This window comes from Bombus affinis, chromosome 5 (assembly GCF_024516045.1).
Source record: "Bombus affinis isolate iyBomAffi1 chromosome 5, iyBomAffi1.2, whole genome shotgun sequence".
Classification (NCBI taxonomy): Eukaryota; Metazoa; Arthropoda; class Insecta; order Hymenoptera; family Apidae; genus Bombus; species Bombus affinis.
In genome coordinates this window covers 12,059,698-12,073,418 of record NC_066348.1, presented here as the reverse complement: position 1 = coordinate 12,073,418, position 13,721 = coordinate 12,059,698, and the positions used below count along the sequence as shown (strand labels likewise).

Sequence of the window (13,721 nt, the reverse complement as noted above, 5' to 3'; positions counted from 1 at the left end):
TCGCTCGGACTGGCGCATACATAGCTCATTGCCGGTAAATAGTCGCGAGTCAAATCACGGTCATCAAACGCCCACGTGTGGCGAATACCCATGCAAGAATTCACTCGACATTGTGAAAGTAATCGTACGTCCTGTTTTTGGTTCACAGCCAGAAGAGGCCGCAACAGCAACAACAATACCAGCAGCAACCACAGCATCAGTATCAGCACCAACAGCACAATCATCAGCAACAGAATCAGAATCAACAGCAACGTCAGAGTCAACATCAACACCACAATCACCAGCACCAGCAACAACATCAGCACCAGCACCAACATCAACACCCCTCCTGGCATAGGACTACTTTAGCGTCTTGACCACTGTGACCTTGACCCTGACCGCAAGTCGAATAGTCCTAGTAAAAGAAAAGAGAGGAATCTTCTCGCTAGCGAAGAAGCGCATCCATGAGATTCCTTTAGCGGTTCCCGAAAATCGAGCCAGAGAAGTAGAAGAAGATCCATCAAACCCACACGGAAATACAGGAAGAAGGTTCCACGTGGCCGATCGGCGTTCCTACAGACGTTGAACATCCTCGTCAACCTATTCACCGTGATACTCTTCTTCAAAGACCTTCGCTTTGATCATCATTGCTGCACAGATTTCCCTTGTATCGCGTCAGAGAGCCGCTGCACTCGTCGTGATTTCCTCTCCATAGAGAGCCTTTCTCTATCTCTCCCTCTCTGTCGTGAGTCCGTTTGTAGAGACCTTTTGCGTGTGTGATCGTTTTCGTGGAGTTTCCGATTCTTTCTACCGAAACACCCTCCTTCTTTCATTCGACGATAGAAATGCAATGCTTGTTTCAGATTCACTTCGACCGGTATATCCCTATGGTAGTTGTTAATTGCGTTGGTCGTGTCAAGTCGTGTCGATAGAATTTCGTTTCGTAGAGTATTTTTCCGATCGTAGGCGACGGGAAATATTTTTTTCTACAATCTGCACGCAATAATTAACGATTCTTCTGTTATTTATAGAACGTTCGTTCTTGTTGATATTTGAGAGTACAATTTCGTTGACCGACGCGCGACGGAGGGAGCAACAGCTTCTAAACGCACGAAACGCGATAGAAAACACAAGTTCTCTCGTCAATGATACTTCTTTTAAGTTCATCGTACTTTAGACGGACGAGTACGTAGTAACCAGAGCAACAGTGCAATACGCGAACGCCGTGACGAGACGAAAGTTTTCATATCGTAGATACCTTCAAATTTGTTTCGTTAATTCTTAAGAGAGAAATTTGCCTGTTACAAACTGTCACGCAACTGACATGCGAAAGATTGTTCTTTGCGATTCCCTTTTACGAAAGATGGATAACGCTTTTCGATTTGCAGTACCGGATTGGGCTCGAAGGCTCGATTTCTGTCCTCGTGAAATAGTAAAACGGTTATATGACTCGTTCGTTCCTTTAGAAGAAATAGATCGATCCATTGTAGCGAATAGCAAAAGATATTTAACCGCTAAGCGATAGGATATTAAAATTCTAATAGAAATACGAGCGTGAATATCGGGAACAGAATGTAAATAAAATTCGCGTGTTTATCGTGATGTGTAAGGAATAAGTGCAATGTATCATAAATAAATGTAATTTCGTAGAATTCTGATGGAACTGTACGATACGTATCTGTAGGCAAAGCTGTATAAAGATACGCGTTGTCTTTAAAACACAGTGAGATCGTTGTTTCGTTTCGAATAATTTCACGTTCATTCGCATAACCCCTTTAATCATGCGATTTAAATATTATGGCTACGTTCGAACATTGTTTAATTTAAATTCTCATTTGGCTTATTAATCGCCTAATTAGTCAACGAGTCAGTGACAATGACATTGGTTATCGTTTTAACATTTTAATCGGTTAATGTCTGCGTGAGAAACATCGTTACATAGAAACATCGATACCAACGTAACGATTACGTAATCTACGCGAAAATCGTCTTTCACCCTCTATAATTAATCGGAAATTTACGATCTATAATACGTATGTATATTGGCACAAAAATTATAGCGTCCCATCTTGAACTGAAAATTCGAAATTAATAATAAACAATGAATCAATTATTTGATGGCGGTGCGATGAGAACGACGATGTAACACGATGTCTCGACGAGTAAATAAAATAGGACACTAAATATATAGATACCTATGTATGTACATGTATATAGCTATGTAACTTGAATATCATACGACGTTATAGAGGGTTACTGAACTGTATCTGGTGAATCGTTTCGCCCGAAATTAAGTTCTGCCTTTCGTTTCGCTGTTTTTCACTGATTCGACGGTTGATTTTGATATTGTTAATCGACCATTGTTGTAATTATTTCGTACTATAAATGACTATTTTGTCGTGCAAAGTAGTAGGCGATAATACATAAGATATGCATAAGCGACGAAACGTGCAATAGTTTTTAATTCGATCATTTCGCATGGATCGTCACGGCGATCGTGAACTCTTCTCACGATCCTATCAACGGAGACACTAATACGATACGAACGAACGTTTTCATCCTGTATCTAAGTCGAATTTACATGCAACAAGTAAAACATGTTGATCTTGCCGCTAGCATTTATGCAAATTAATGAGAGGCATTAATATGCCGCATAGATAATCTTGGCTATGCAAACAGGAATATTACGAAAGAATTTGAGTGAAGAATCGATCGAGAAATATTAATTCGTGCAGCATGCATATTTATTTAAAACACGAAGATAACGGATGAAGAAGCGGATCATTTCGAAAGTATCGGTCTTAAAAATCAATAAAGCCAGTGCTTTCGTATCGCTGGCCACGAAGAACTTAATATAGCTACAACTAATTAGGTCAAATCAATTTTTTATAGCCTACATCCGTTAAGGTTTAAATTGTCCCGTGAACTAGTTCGTTGGAATATTCTTGATAACAATTTATTTACGCATAAATTAAATACCGTTAAAGTGGAAGATGAAAAGACGAAGGATAATGAATATCGATCGAGCGAACACAAACACGAGCCATTGTTAGTCATAGAGATCTGTGTGATCGATTAGCGACAGAATATGATTATTCTTTAAGGAACCGATAATTATAATCCTATTTACTATTTCTTGATCTTAACATATATTTTTTAAATCGATAATTGATTAACATTGAAATTTATGGGATTCGAATTGCGAATAAAAACGAGTTGAATTCGACCATGATAGAAGTGAAAAAAAAGAAAAAAGATTATTCATTACCTACGAACATTACAATAAGATACAGTCTTGCATCGTATTAACGAACTAAACGCGGAAACGTATCTTAGCTAATTGTTATTTAATAAATATGTATCCAACGCTTTCCTATTTTTCGCGTTAAAAGTTCCAAGTTAAGGAATTATAGTAAATCTTCTACGAATATCTCGTGTTCCTGCGAGCAAATCATCTTTTCGTACAGATTGCAAGTACCTGTAATTATCGACTACGTTGTTATCTCAAGGTATAATCAGGTATTTTGCTCGAAAGAATTAACCTTCGTACATGTATATGGTTTGTTTGTTTTACTTCTGTGTGTAAACTCGACTCCAACAGACAAGACATTAAGCCGTTTAACACGTTATATACAATCACGACTAGGTATCAAAAAATTATAAGGAAAGGGAAAAAAACGACTAAGTATGCGCGTCTGGAACGACGGAAACAGGTGCTATTCGATAGTTAAAAAGGAAAACGATAACGTATTTCGGTGAACAGAAAGCACGAAAAAAGCGTATATAGGTAGATGATTTAGGTAGAGAAAATATTTTACATAACGTACAGATAGGGCACGCAAATGTACCGTGTAATGAAATATCCGCGATTGAGTGTACCTATGCATGCACGAAAAACGACCCCTTAAATATTTCTCGGTATTTGTCGACGCTTTGCGATCTATAATCCAGTAGAATATACGATATATTTTCTGATTATACCTCGGAGAGTAGCCATAAAATGGTAATAATTTAGCTCGCTGGTAGTCGGATGAAATATTAACTAAGCAAACTTTGGCATAATAGTACCTGCGAATTTGTTACTTTATTTACGATATTTCAGATAAAATGCTAACAGGCCAAATTGTGGCACGTTGAACGACAATTCCGCGCGATATTATAAAGCATAATGCGTACACGACTATAATTCAACAAAATTATCTAATTACTGTATCGAATCAAATTGCTGTCTTATACGTGGAGGACGAATATCAAAATTAGGATTATAATTTGTAATTTAAGCTATCGTAATGTACGGTATAACCAGCGAGTATATATGTATAGTAAAAATCGATTGCCACTACGTCACTTCTACTTTGCCTTGAACCTGACAAGGTATATTCGCTATAATGAAATTATTCAAATCCGTTTAAACAGAAATTATACAACATTCGTGCGTTTAGCTTTCAAGCGTTCTACATTTTTAACGCTGTGTTAATATTTCGTCTGAACTCTGAAGAAATTATTTCCTATCCGTTTCGCGAATAATGATAACGTTAATTAAAAATGAAAAATGAAAAAACAAATCAAACGCGCGAATGATATATCATTGAACCGTTAGAGTCCGCGAGGAGAGTTCGCAAATATCAAAACGGCAAACACCGAGAATGTCGATCATTGTCAAAAAGACTTCGAATAACACTGCTGCGACTGGAATGACAAGAGGAAAACCCGACATTTCCAGGTTTCATAAACGGAATTGTATACTATTAATGAGCGTATCCAAAATAGATGATGCATTCGATGTCCGATTATTACATGTTCCCGATCTGCAGTTAACAGGTTGCCGTACATCATTCTGTTTTGCTAATCTTACTTTCCACGATTTATGGACGAGGAAAATGTGCTATATCGTGCAAAGTCAAACAAGCGTGTTAAATAATTCAATATGTTATATGTATGTTAGATTCTTAACGAGTTTGCAAAGAACATACTCGATAAAATGTGCAATACATAGTTATTTCTTCGCGAAAGCATCGAAACGATTCGATTACCCAATAATGTAACGTATATTTAATGAATATCTTTCAAAAGATTTACGAATACCTTTTTATTTATTGCGTGCAACTTAGTCTCGGCGACTGAAAATTAGTTTAATTTTTAAAGAACGGTTGATCGACTCTATCCGAGTTCAGATAAAATCTAACAGATATTTTATTGTAGGAAGAAAATAAAATGGAAATTAATTTAATTTCTAGTAGAACCTATCGACGTTTGTACTTTTTAGTTGAAAAATATTTTGTTCTTAGCTTTCGTAAAAGTATTTTTTCTAATGGAAATTAGAAACTTTTTAGTTGAAAAATATTTTGTTCTTAGCTTTCGTAAAAGTATTTTTTCTAATGGAAATTAGAAACTCTCGAAAATCGAAAACTTCTTAAACTATACGTGGAAGATCTTTATTCCTTATTATGTAAAGCTATCTTGAATATTTTTATTCAAACTATCATAATTAGAGTGCGGTGATTTATACAAATTCGTATTTTTATGTCTATAATTTCAAAGATCAAATTTGGACAGGGATTTCTTTTATTTACTGAATATCGCAACAAATACAATTTGATTATTTCTTGGTTTTTCGTATTATGTGCATTATGTGCATTTTTGAAACCTCAAAATTGAAAGTTCCGAAAAATATAGAAAAATCCACAGCCTAATTGTAATTAAAAAGCATTTAGATTGAGACTGAAACGAGACTGCTCGACATCGTGTTTACTGCGATCGTGGTTTACAATACTAATTATCATCACTACCCTCACTACCACGTGGCACGTGGAATGTATAGATTTATACTTGTTTGTTTATTTATTGTTAGGTAGCAAACACGATGGTAACCATGAACGTAAGGTTCGTGGTACGGAGAGAAGCCAACTTTTAGATCAACCTTGACTGTTTAGCCTTTAGATTTTATTAGCTTTATAAGAACGACTAAAATATTATTTTGTTGATATATATATTGTACGACATTATTGATTATAAATCATAAATAACCTGTAAATATACAAGACCAATACAATATCTTTTACGTTACTTGAAAATATATCCACATAATCCTTCTACCTATATATATATATATATGATAAAAATATGCATATTTGCTATATTTGTCAATAATATAATATCAAAAAGTAACAATATAATTTGTTACTAAAAATAAAATTTCTTTCATTTGCAACTAGACATTATTATATACATATTTCTAATTAAATTGACCAAGTTGACCAAGTAATAAGTTTTAACATATATTTTTAATGCAAAACGTACCATCTCTTTTTATCTATGAATATCAGAAATGCTCAAATAATAATATCCCTTTTACGCAACTTTTACGCAATATGTAAAATATGTAAAATGATTTTGCGAATTTTAGTCTTAATGTTTTAATAAATGCGTGAATATATTTATGAACCATATTTCGAAGAAACTATTAATATATTGAGATAAGTTAAATAGAGAAAACGATGAAAGGTATTGGCACATACATATCTAGGAAAAGATACATATATGTGGTAAAAGCAGATATTACAAAAATGTTAATAAATACAGTATCGATAGAAACTAGCGATATATTTGATAATGAATATTCATAATCCATTGAAATATGTCTTTGACGTATTTTTATAGTTTCACAATAACGGGGCGAATAAAATAATTTTAACAAACAAGATTAATCATAATTTAGAATACCTTTTCGACTTCGAAATAATATTTCTCTAATGAATAAGTAACTCCTAAAATTAAGGTTCCTAAAGCAAAGTACATACAAGCATTCTATCTTATCAGATTTAAAATTGGCGCCACTATCACATGTGTTATGGAGAGATTGATTATCTAGTCCATTAAATTGTTTTTAGTTTCAATATAGATTAAATGGTAAATTTTCAAAAATACTTCCCGGTATTCGCTATAACACATTTAAAAGTAACGACGATATTTAAATATAAAAGAAAAAAGTGTGAAGCAAAAAAATGCGAATGACAAGAATATACACTATATCGTAGAACGGCCATTTTGTTGGGAACACGCGCGCGCGGCTTGGTCACAAACGAAAAATAGTCCGAGTATAGTGTGCCGCGAGTACGTAGAATTTTTCTGCCGTGTGAATTGTTTGCGGTGTTTTTTGCACGAAAATTGTATCGTTAACTTGAGTCGAGTCCTGTGACAATTTAATATCGTGTTCACGTTCCACGGAAGGCGTCGCTGTCAAAGAAACGTGTAAACGCGTTTGATTGGTCGGAACAAAAAAATCCGCGAAGATGCAGTCGGCACGAAATGCTACATAATACGACGCAAATACACCAGTATGTACGATGGTTGGCTTGAACTATGTCGTTATGTTCTTTCGAACAGAAAATACAATCGTGTATAAGTATTTGAGTCGTGGACGTTCAACACGCGTATAATACTAGGTAAATCAGACTAAGCACGTCGGTTTACTATACGTACGCACAGAAATACATGCATGCACACATAAACGCATACTTCAAAGAGGTAGAGGTCACTAGCCTTACGTACCACGGGGTCGTGTTCTCATTTTACTTCGGTACCGTGAAAACTTCTTTTTAAGTAATATTAGTATATTATCTTCATTGAATTGTTTTCGTGACCGTCAGCCATAATGTAAAAATAAGAGTACCCTTTGAAACAGAGAGAGAAAGACGGAAAAAGGCATACATACAACAGGGTTGACTGACACGTCCCTGTGACTTTATACTCTTTTTAGTGTGCAGTATTTTATGTGCCTTCTCTATTTGCTCTTCCCTATTTTAATACTGATTACATGTATTCGAGATTTCCATTTATCGAGATCGCCATTCTTTCATTCCTGTGCATTTTCGGTTCACTATCCTAATCGTATTGTCAAGGAGGAAATAAGTGAGGTTATGAACGTGTCGCCCAATAATGTTATACCTCGATAGTGTCATTAAGTAACTTTTGAGTCAAACAAATGTCACGATTTATTCTAAAGTGCATTTCATATTGTGAATATCAAGTGGATTCATCAGCATAAAGTGAAAAACATATAACAGAAGGTAATTTATAATATCTGAGATACAACTCTTATAACTTTACGCAAAATGCTAAGTCTTCGTTGGCAAAACAAGATAAAGATGGCATATAAATAAACTACAGTTTTCTTTGTGTAAGCTATGATATTTTGATGTAATCTATAATATTTATGTTCATGAAATTAGCGGAAAATTTCGTTTCTGCAAGTAGAAATGGTGACATAGATATCGAGACATCATTTATGCAGAATAGGATTTGCTTAAACACCAGTGATTAATTACTACAAAGTTCAATGTTACCATAACTCAATATTCAAAACTTTTGCGTCATTGCAAACCACGAGCTAAAACTGGAGATAATTATAGAGTATCGATATTTTAAATACGCTGATATCGTGCAGTTTCTTTACACGTTTATGATACAATGTTTTCAACGATACTATACGTTTCTAACCTCAAATTTTAAAGTAAATTTTCATTCGAGGAATCGCTTTTACCGATCATCGGTCGATAGAAGAGGTTATGACAAAGTTATTCGTAACATATAAAATGTAAATTATTTGTTATTTATTTAATTAAAGTATTTGTTATAATTAATTAATGTATTATATTTTTTACAGAATAAAAATGAAACACACAAATGGATAATATATTACTCGAAAGAAAGACTTCATAATTCAATTTGTCGATATATGCTCGCTCATATGGTAACATGAAAACAGTGAATTTGATATACCTCAAAAATTCATCATTATTTAAATATTTATACATATTCGAATATTTCAAATGAATCTCTAAAAGCAACTAATATAAAAAATGGCGGAGAGCAAAATAGAAGACATGGATTTAATAAAAGTTGTAGATAAGGAGGAAGTATTAAATGATCCTACAACATCGATGAAAAAAGTGGAGGATAATGAAACACAGGAAGTTTCTAATAAAAATGAATCGGAGCTAAATGATTCTTATGAAAACGCCTTAAAAGTAGTTGCTGTCATTGATGTCAAAAAACAAGAATCAAGTTTAGATTCAGAAAACTCTAATAACATTGAAAATACTGTGTCTGAAAATGAAAAACATACAAAAGAAGATGTAACAATGAATGCAAGACTAAAGGAAATGGATAACGAGGAGAACTCTAAACAAATAGAAAATTCGTCTTTAAAAGTTAAAGATAGTAAAAATACTATTTCTGAAGAAGAAGAGACACTAAATGAAATATTAAAAGTAGTACATGAAAATTTAGGTTCGACAGAAGTCCGACAATTTGCTGCGGAACCTAAAAATTTGAAGCAAGAAAATAAAAGTGTTAATGAAGAAACTAAAGAACAGACAGACAGAGAGTCAAAGAAAGAAGATGTAATAGAAACTACGAACGATGATACAGATGTTCTTATAATAAACGAATCTGTATCATCTAGGAGAAATTCTGATACTAAGCAATCCATGGAAATTGAACATATGGAAGTTGGAATCGTAGGTCCTCCAACAACTGTTAGTGAACTTATCAATGAAGAAGAACTCAGAGCAGAATCTGCATTATCGACTGATCAAAAGGTTGAGGTTCATGTAGCAGAATGGGTTCAGAATTCTGCTAAAGCCGAAGAATTAATTGGAGACGAAGAAGAGACTCCTATTAACGATGCTCAACAAGAGAAGAAGAATGTAAAAGAGAAGAGAACAAGAAAGAAGAAAAGTAACGATGTTCTTAATTTACCTAGTAGAAAATCTCAGAGAATTGTTAGCAACATCATCAAAAAAAGTATCAAATGGTGAGTAAAATTATAAGTATTCTATTTTTTATAACATTAATTCATACTTTGAGAAATTATTTAGAATAGGAAATCTTAGATATTAATTCAAAATAAAGATTCTCACTACATTGTTATTACATTTTGCAAAAAAAAGTGATTTATTGTCGTTGACCTATGATAGGGTAAATTTGAATGAGATTGCTCAACAAAAATATTGTATAAAATTATTTAAACATTTCATGATTTTAACAGCTTTACGTGTATAAAATCAATTTTTGAAAGTTCCTGGTTTATTGATTGATACAGAAGAGACGCACAATTTTTTTTCTAATTTATTTTTTTGTAAAATATCAGGATAGTCAAATAACTCAAGTCTTTTCTTATTTAGTTCCGTCTATTTTACCTTTCTTTAAAAGAAGAAGAGATCTATCAAATGAAACGATAACGTCTTCTCTGAACGATCATTATCAGTAGTTAAAGATTGTTGTTTCCCTATTTCGAAACGTACGTTTTCATTACACGAACGTCATTACGGTTCGCGTTATCAAATTCCATCGGATGTCGTCGTCGCTCAATGTCGTCGGATGCTGATCAACGTTCCAATTACAAAATCGTTTGGTTCATGACGTTATTTCGCTGGTCCGCAATGGCACGAAGGAGCGTGCGCGCGCGTATGTATGCACGCGTGTATTTCGAAAGGAACACATCGCAATGAGGAATCGAGACACCGCACGTAGAATCGTCTTTGTAACGAGGTTGCGGTCGTTACCGTGCACGTTCTCTGGCATGGAGAACGGCCGCTCACTCGCCACCGACAAATTCGATCGGCGGAAAGCGCTTCCACAGCGTCGCTCTACTTCCTTTTTTCGCCGTAATCGCCGATGCTGTCCAAGATTGGCGTTATCGGCCGATAAAGTCGGGATAAGAGAAGCATTGACGAGCGCGCAAACGCGCGCTAACGATGTGGAATCGGAGAAGTGGGAAAGAGAAAGAGGAAAAAAACGGGGAAAGAAATATTGACCGTAGAACGATAAGCAACGCGGTAGTGTCGATAACAGGATGACTGTTCTACCGCTTTCTCCTTCTTTTCTCGCTTACCTCCTATGTAGAACAAACAATCTTTCCCCTTTATCTTTTTCTTTTCATTTGGAATTGCTTTATATGCTTAAATGAGTTTTTTAACGCATAACTACGTTGTTTATTCTTTCTTACTCGAAAATATTTACTAATACTTACTAATATTCACTATTTACTAATACGCGGTGCAATCTACGCGTGAGATAATACCGATAGGTCTTCGAATATTTCGTATCGTTGCAACAAGAAACACACGAAAAGAGTGACGATCGAGTTTGGTCGTTAACCCCTTGCGCTCGGAATTGTACTTCCTCGAATTGATTGGTTACTCGGAAATCTCGCGGTGAAGCATGAACCACCTCTTCGTATTTCGCTTATCAACCGGACATTTTTTTTAAATGGCGCATGTAATACTTGGCACATTATATGAAATGACTCAAATTAGCTTTCGAAAAAAGTTTCAAAGTTTCAAATTATCTATGGGACTTTGAAAACTATGTAGAAAGCTAAAGCTTTTATATACGTATTTTCTTAGAGATAGGAGAAACCAACATTCGCTACGTAGAACTATCAGTATAATCGATAAATAAATGTGACTGGAAATTTTTAATCATATCTAACGTATCTAAATATTCGATATCTGGTTTAAAAAACTTTTATATTTATCATACGAGCATACTACCTACATCAGTTTCGTTTTTTCGTTAAGAAATATCAACGAACATGGTAGTGACATGTAACTGCGTCACGAGAAACGTATAATAGTTATATTAACTCTTATCGCAAGGCAAAAGGAAGTTTATACGAGCAATCAGATTTTTAAGAAACATGGAATTTATTAAATTACGCGATCTGTCGTGGATGTATGAGTTAGTTGCGTTACATAAAGATTAAACGAGTCTAATACGAAGGTCATAACACCAGTGATGACAATCTTCTGCGCTACCATTTCTATTTACAACTCTTACGGTAGCGTTATCGATGTTGCTCGGTAAGGGTAGTAGATCAATTTATGATCTCCTCTAGGTATGCATATTAATACTATACGTAGGTAGGGAAAGAAATATAATAATTTTACGTAATAAGGATATAGTAGTGCAAACGTAAAGGAAATACAAAAGAAAATTCTCCATAATATTTTAGTTTCCTTTATCTTACTCTCCTGCAAACAATTGAAAATGAAACGCATATTTACACTATTATCCAATTCCGCTTGAATACTTTGCCGAATGATCGAGTTTCCTTTTGAAGTTTCGTTTTATCCAACGAATAACGCGCTAGTTAACGTAAGCATCGGATGTTTTCATAAAAGGAATGAAATCACAACTTTTCATAATTACCGAAAGAAGTTTGTTTCTAGTTACGACCAGGAACTTTTATAAAAGCTTTTCAAACAGTTGCAAAGCAACTTTCACCTTCGCAAAAGCTTTTATATCCTCTTGGTCGTTGTTCCGATGGCCGTTACGAGGACTTATTCTATACAAGAATAATCCTTGTTGCAAGAACGATATCGACATTGTTTCCTCTAATATATATTTACAGTTTATTACCGCAATAATTTACAAAATACCATTATCTAAAAGAAAGATTTTATTGCGTTCCTACATTTGTTTGCCACGTTATTGAAATATTCCCGTTATGGGCTAAAGACTCCAGCAGGAAAGCTAAACATTAGCCCCAACCTTAGAATCGACTCTAAAGTTCGTTCAAGGACATAAAAACTACCTGAGCTATTCTCCTTCTTTCTCTTTCTATTGCCTTTATACCCATATATCGAAATATCGAAATCGATTCGAATCGTAACTGGTTTACCCTGCGCGTACCAAAGCGTGACCTTGAACGACATATCGTCCCTCAAATACACGATAGACCGTGAATAAAAACGTGACGTGTCTGGCAGCGAATCGCGTTGCATTAATTACATACAGAGACCGTTTGCTTGTCTATCGGTTGGAAAGAACGCGTACCTTGGTGTCTGGTCCCAGGCCAAGGCTGGTCTCACCCCGCAGCCCGGATGGAAGTGGAACGGTCTACGAGCGGGAGGGGCGTTAATCCCTGCGAACGGTACCATAGAAACGGTACCGGTGGGGTCGTTACGTGTGCCTGCCTGCAGACCAGCGGCGTCGAGCCACCACTCCGGGCTACTCTGGTACCAGATAGACGGTGGTGTGCGTGCGAGCGAGAGACCACGATATAATCCAGCCCAAGGCCCCTAAGAAAAGGGGAAGGTCTTCTTTGTCCCTCGATCCCTCGGGCGAAGGACCGCACGGCCAGATGTCGGCTGACAGCGATCCTTGCGACTGCGTCGACATGCACGCACTCGTTCTTTCGCTGTGTCTCGCCTTACTCTGTCTTTCCAATCATCCACTGACGCACTTCCTTATCGATGTGTGCGCGTATGCGTGCGTTCCTCTCTTAACGTAGGCGTATACGCAAGCGTACATACGCCCGCGATCCCGTGCCACCGCACGCTCACGGATATTGCGTATCCTTCGTGGGTATTTTTGGTGACCGTGTGCCGCTACCTCGGCCGTACCAACTTGGAACACGCGGTTTTCTGGAGGCGAGAGCATGCGAACCCTCGCCCTCTTTCAACCACGCTCTTGCGCATTGTTCCTTTATGACGGTGCACCGGAGGGCGGACGTGTCTCGTTAGACTGAAAGGTGAACGTGAATTTTCACGGAGAAAAATGGTTGCTATTTCGAGTACCTCAGGTGGTAGAGAATAGCACTAGGAATTATTTAGGTGATCAAACAACGTTCGTATTCTACCAAATGACCAAATTGGACAAATTGTGAATGAAAAGAAATAAATAAAAAAAAAGAAAAACAACGTTCATCCTTAAAGCAAGGGAATTTCTTTACA

At 35.8% G+C, this 13,721-nt stretch overlaps 2 protein-coding genes across 7 annotated transcripts in view; both read left to right on the top strand.

Moving 5' to 3' along the window:
- Positions 1 to 6,031, top strand: part of LOC126916706 (myb-like protein X) — a 38,162-nt gene extending 32,131 nt beyond the window's left edge. The window contains exons 3-4 of the mRNA XM_050722762.1: positions 149 to 5,234; positions 5,302 to 6,031. Coding sequence (XP_050578719.1) covers positions 149 to 356 — 208 coding nt within the window. The 3' untranslated portion in view covers positions 357 to 5,234; positions 5,302 to 6,031. The remainder of the gene's footprint in view (positions 1 to 148; positions 5,235 to 5,301) is intronic.
- Positions 6,032 to 7,031: 1,000 nt separating this feature from the next.
- Positions 7,032 to 13,721, top strand: part of LOC126916707 (uncharacterized) — a 35,168-nt gene continuing 28,478 nt past the window's right edge. Inside the window, exons 1-3 of one of the 6 annotated variants that reach the window (XM_050722764.1) lie at positions 7,032 to 7,424; positions 7,881 to 8,048; positions 8,645 to 9,796. In XM_050722764.1, coding sequence (XP_050578721.1) covers positions 8,841 to 9,796 — 956 coding nt within the window. In that variant the 5' untranslated portion in view covers positions 7,032 to 7,424; positions 7,881 to 8,048; positions 8,645 to 8,840. Of the gene's footprint in view, positions 8,159 to 8,197; positions 8,576 to 8,644; positions 9,797 to 13,721 lie in introns of those variants that run through there. The other 5 variants (XM_050722768.1, XM_050722765.1, XM_050722763.1 and 2 more) reach the window with 5 other exon arrangements.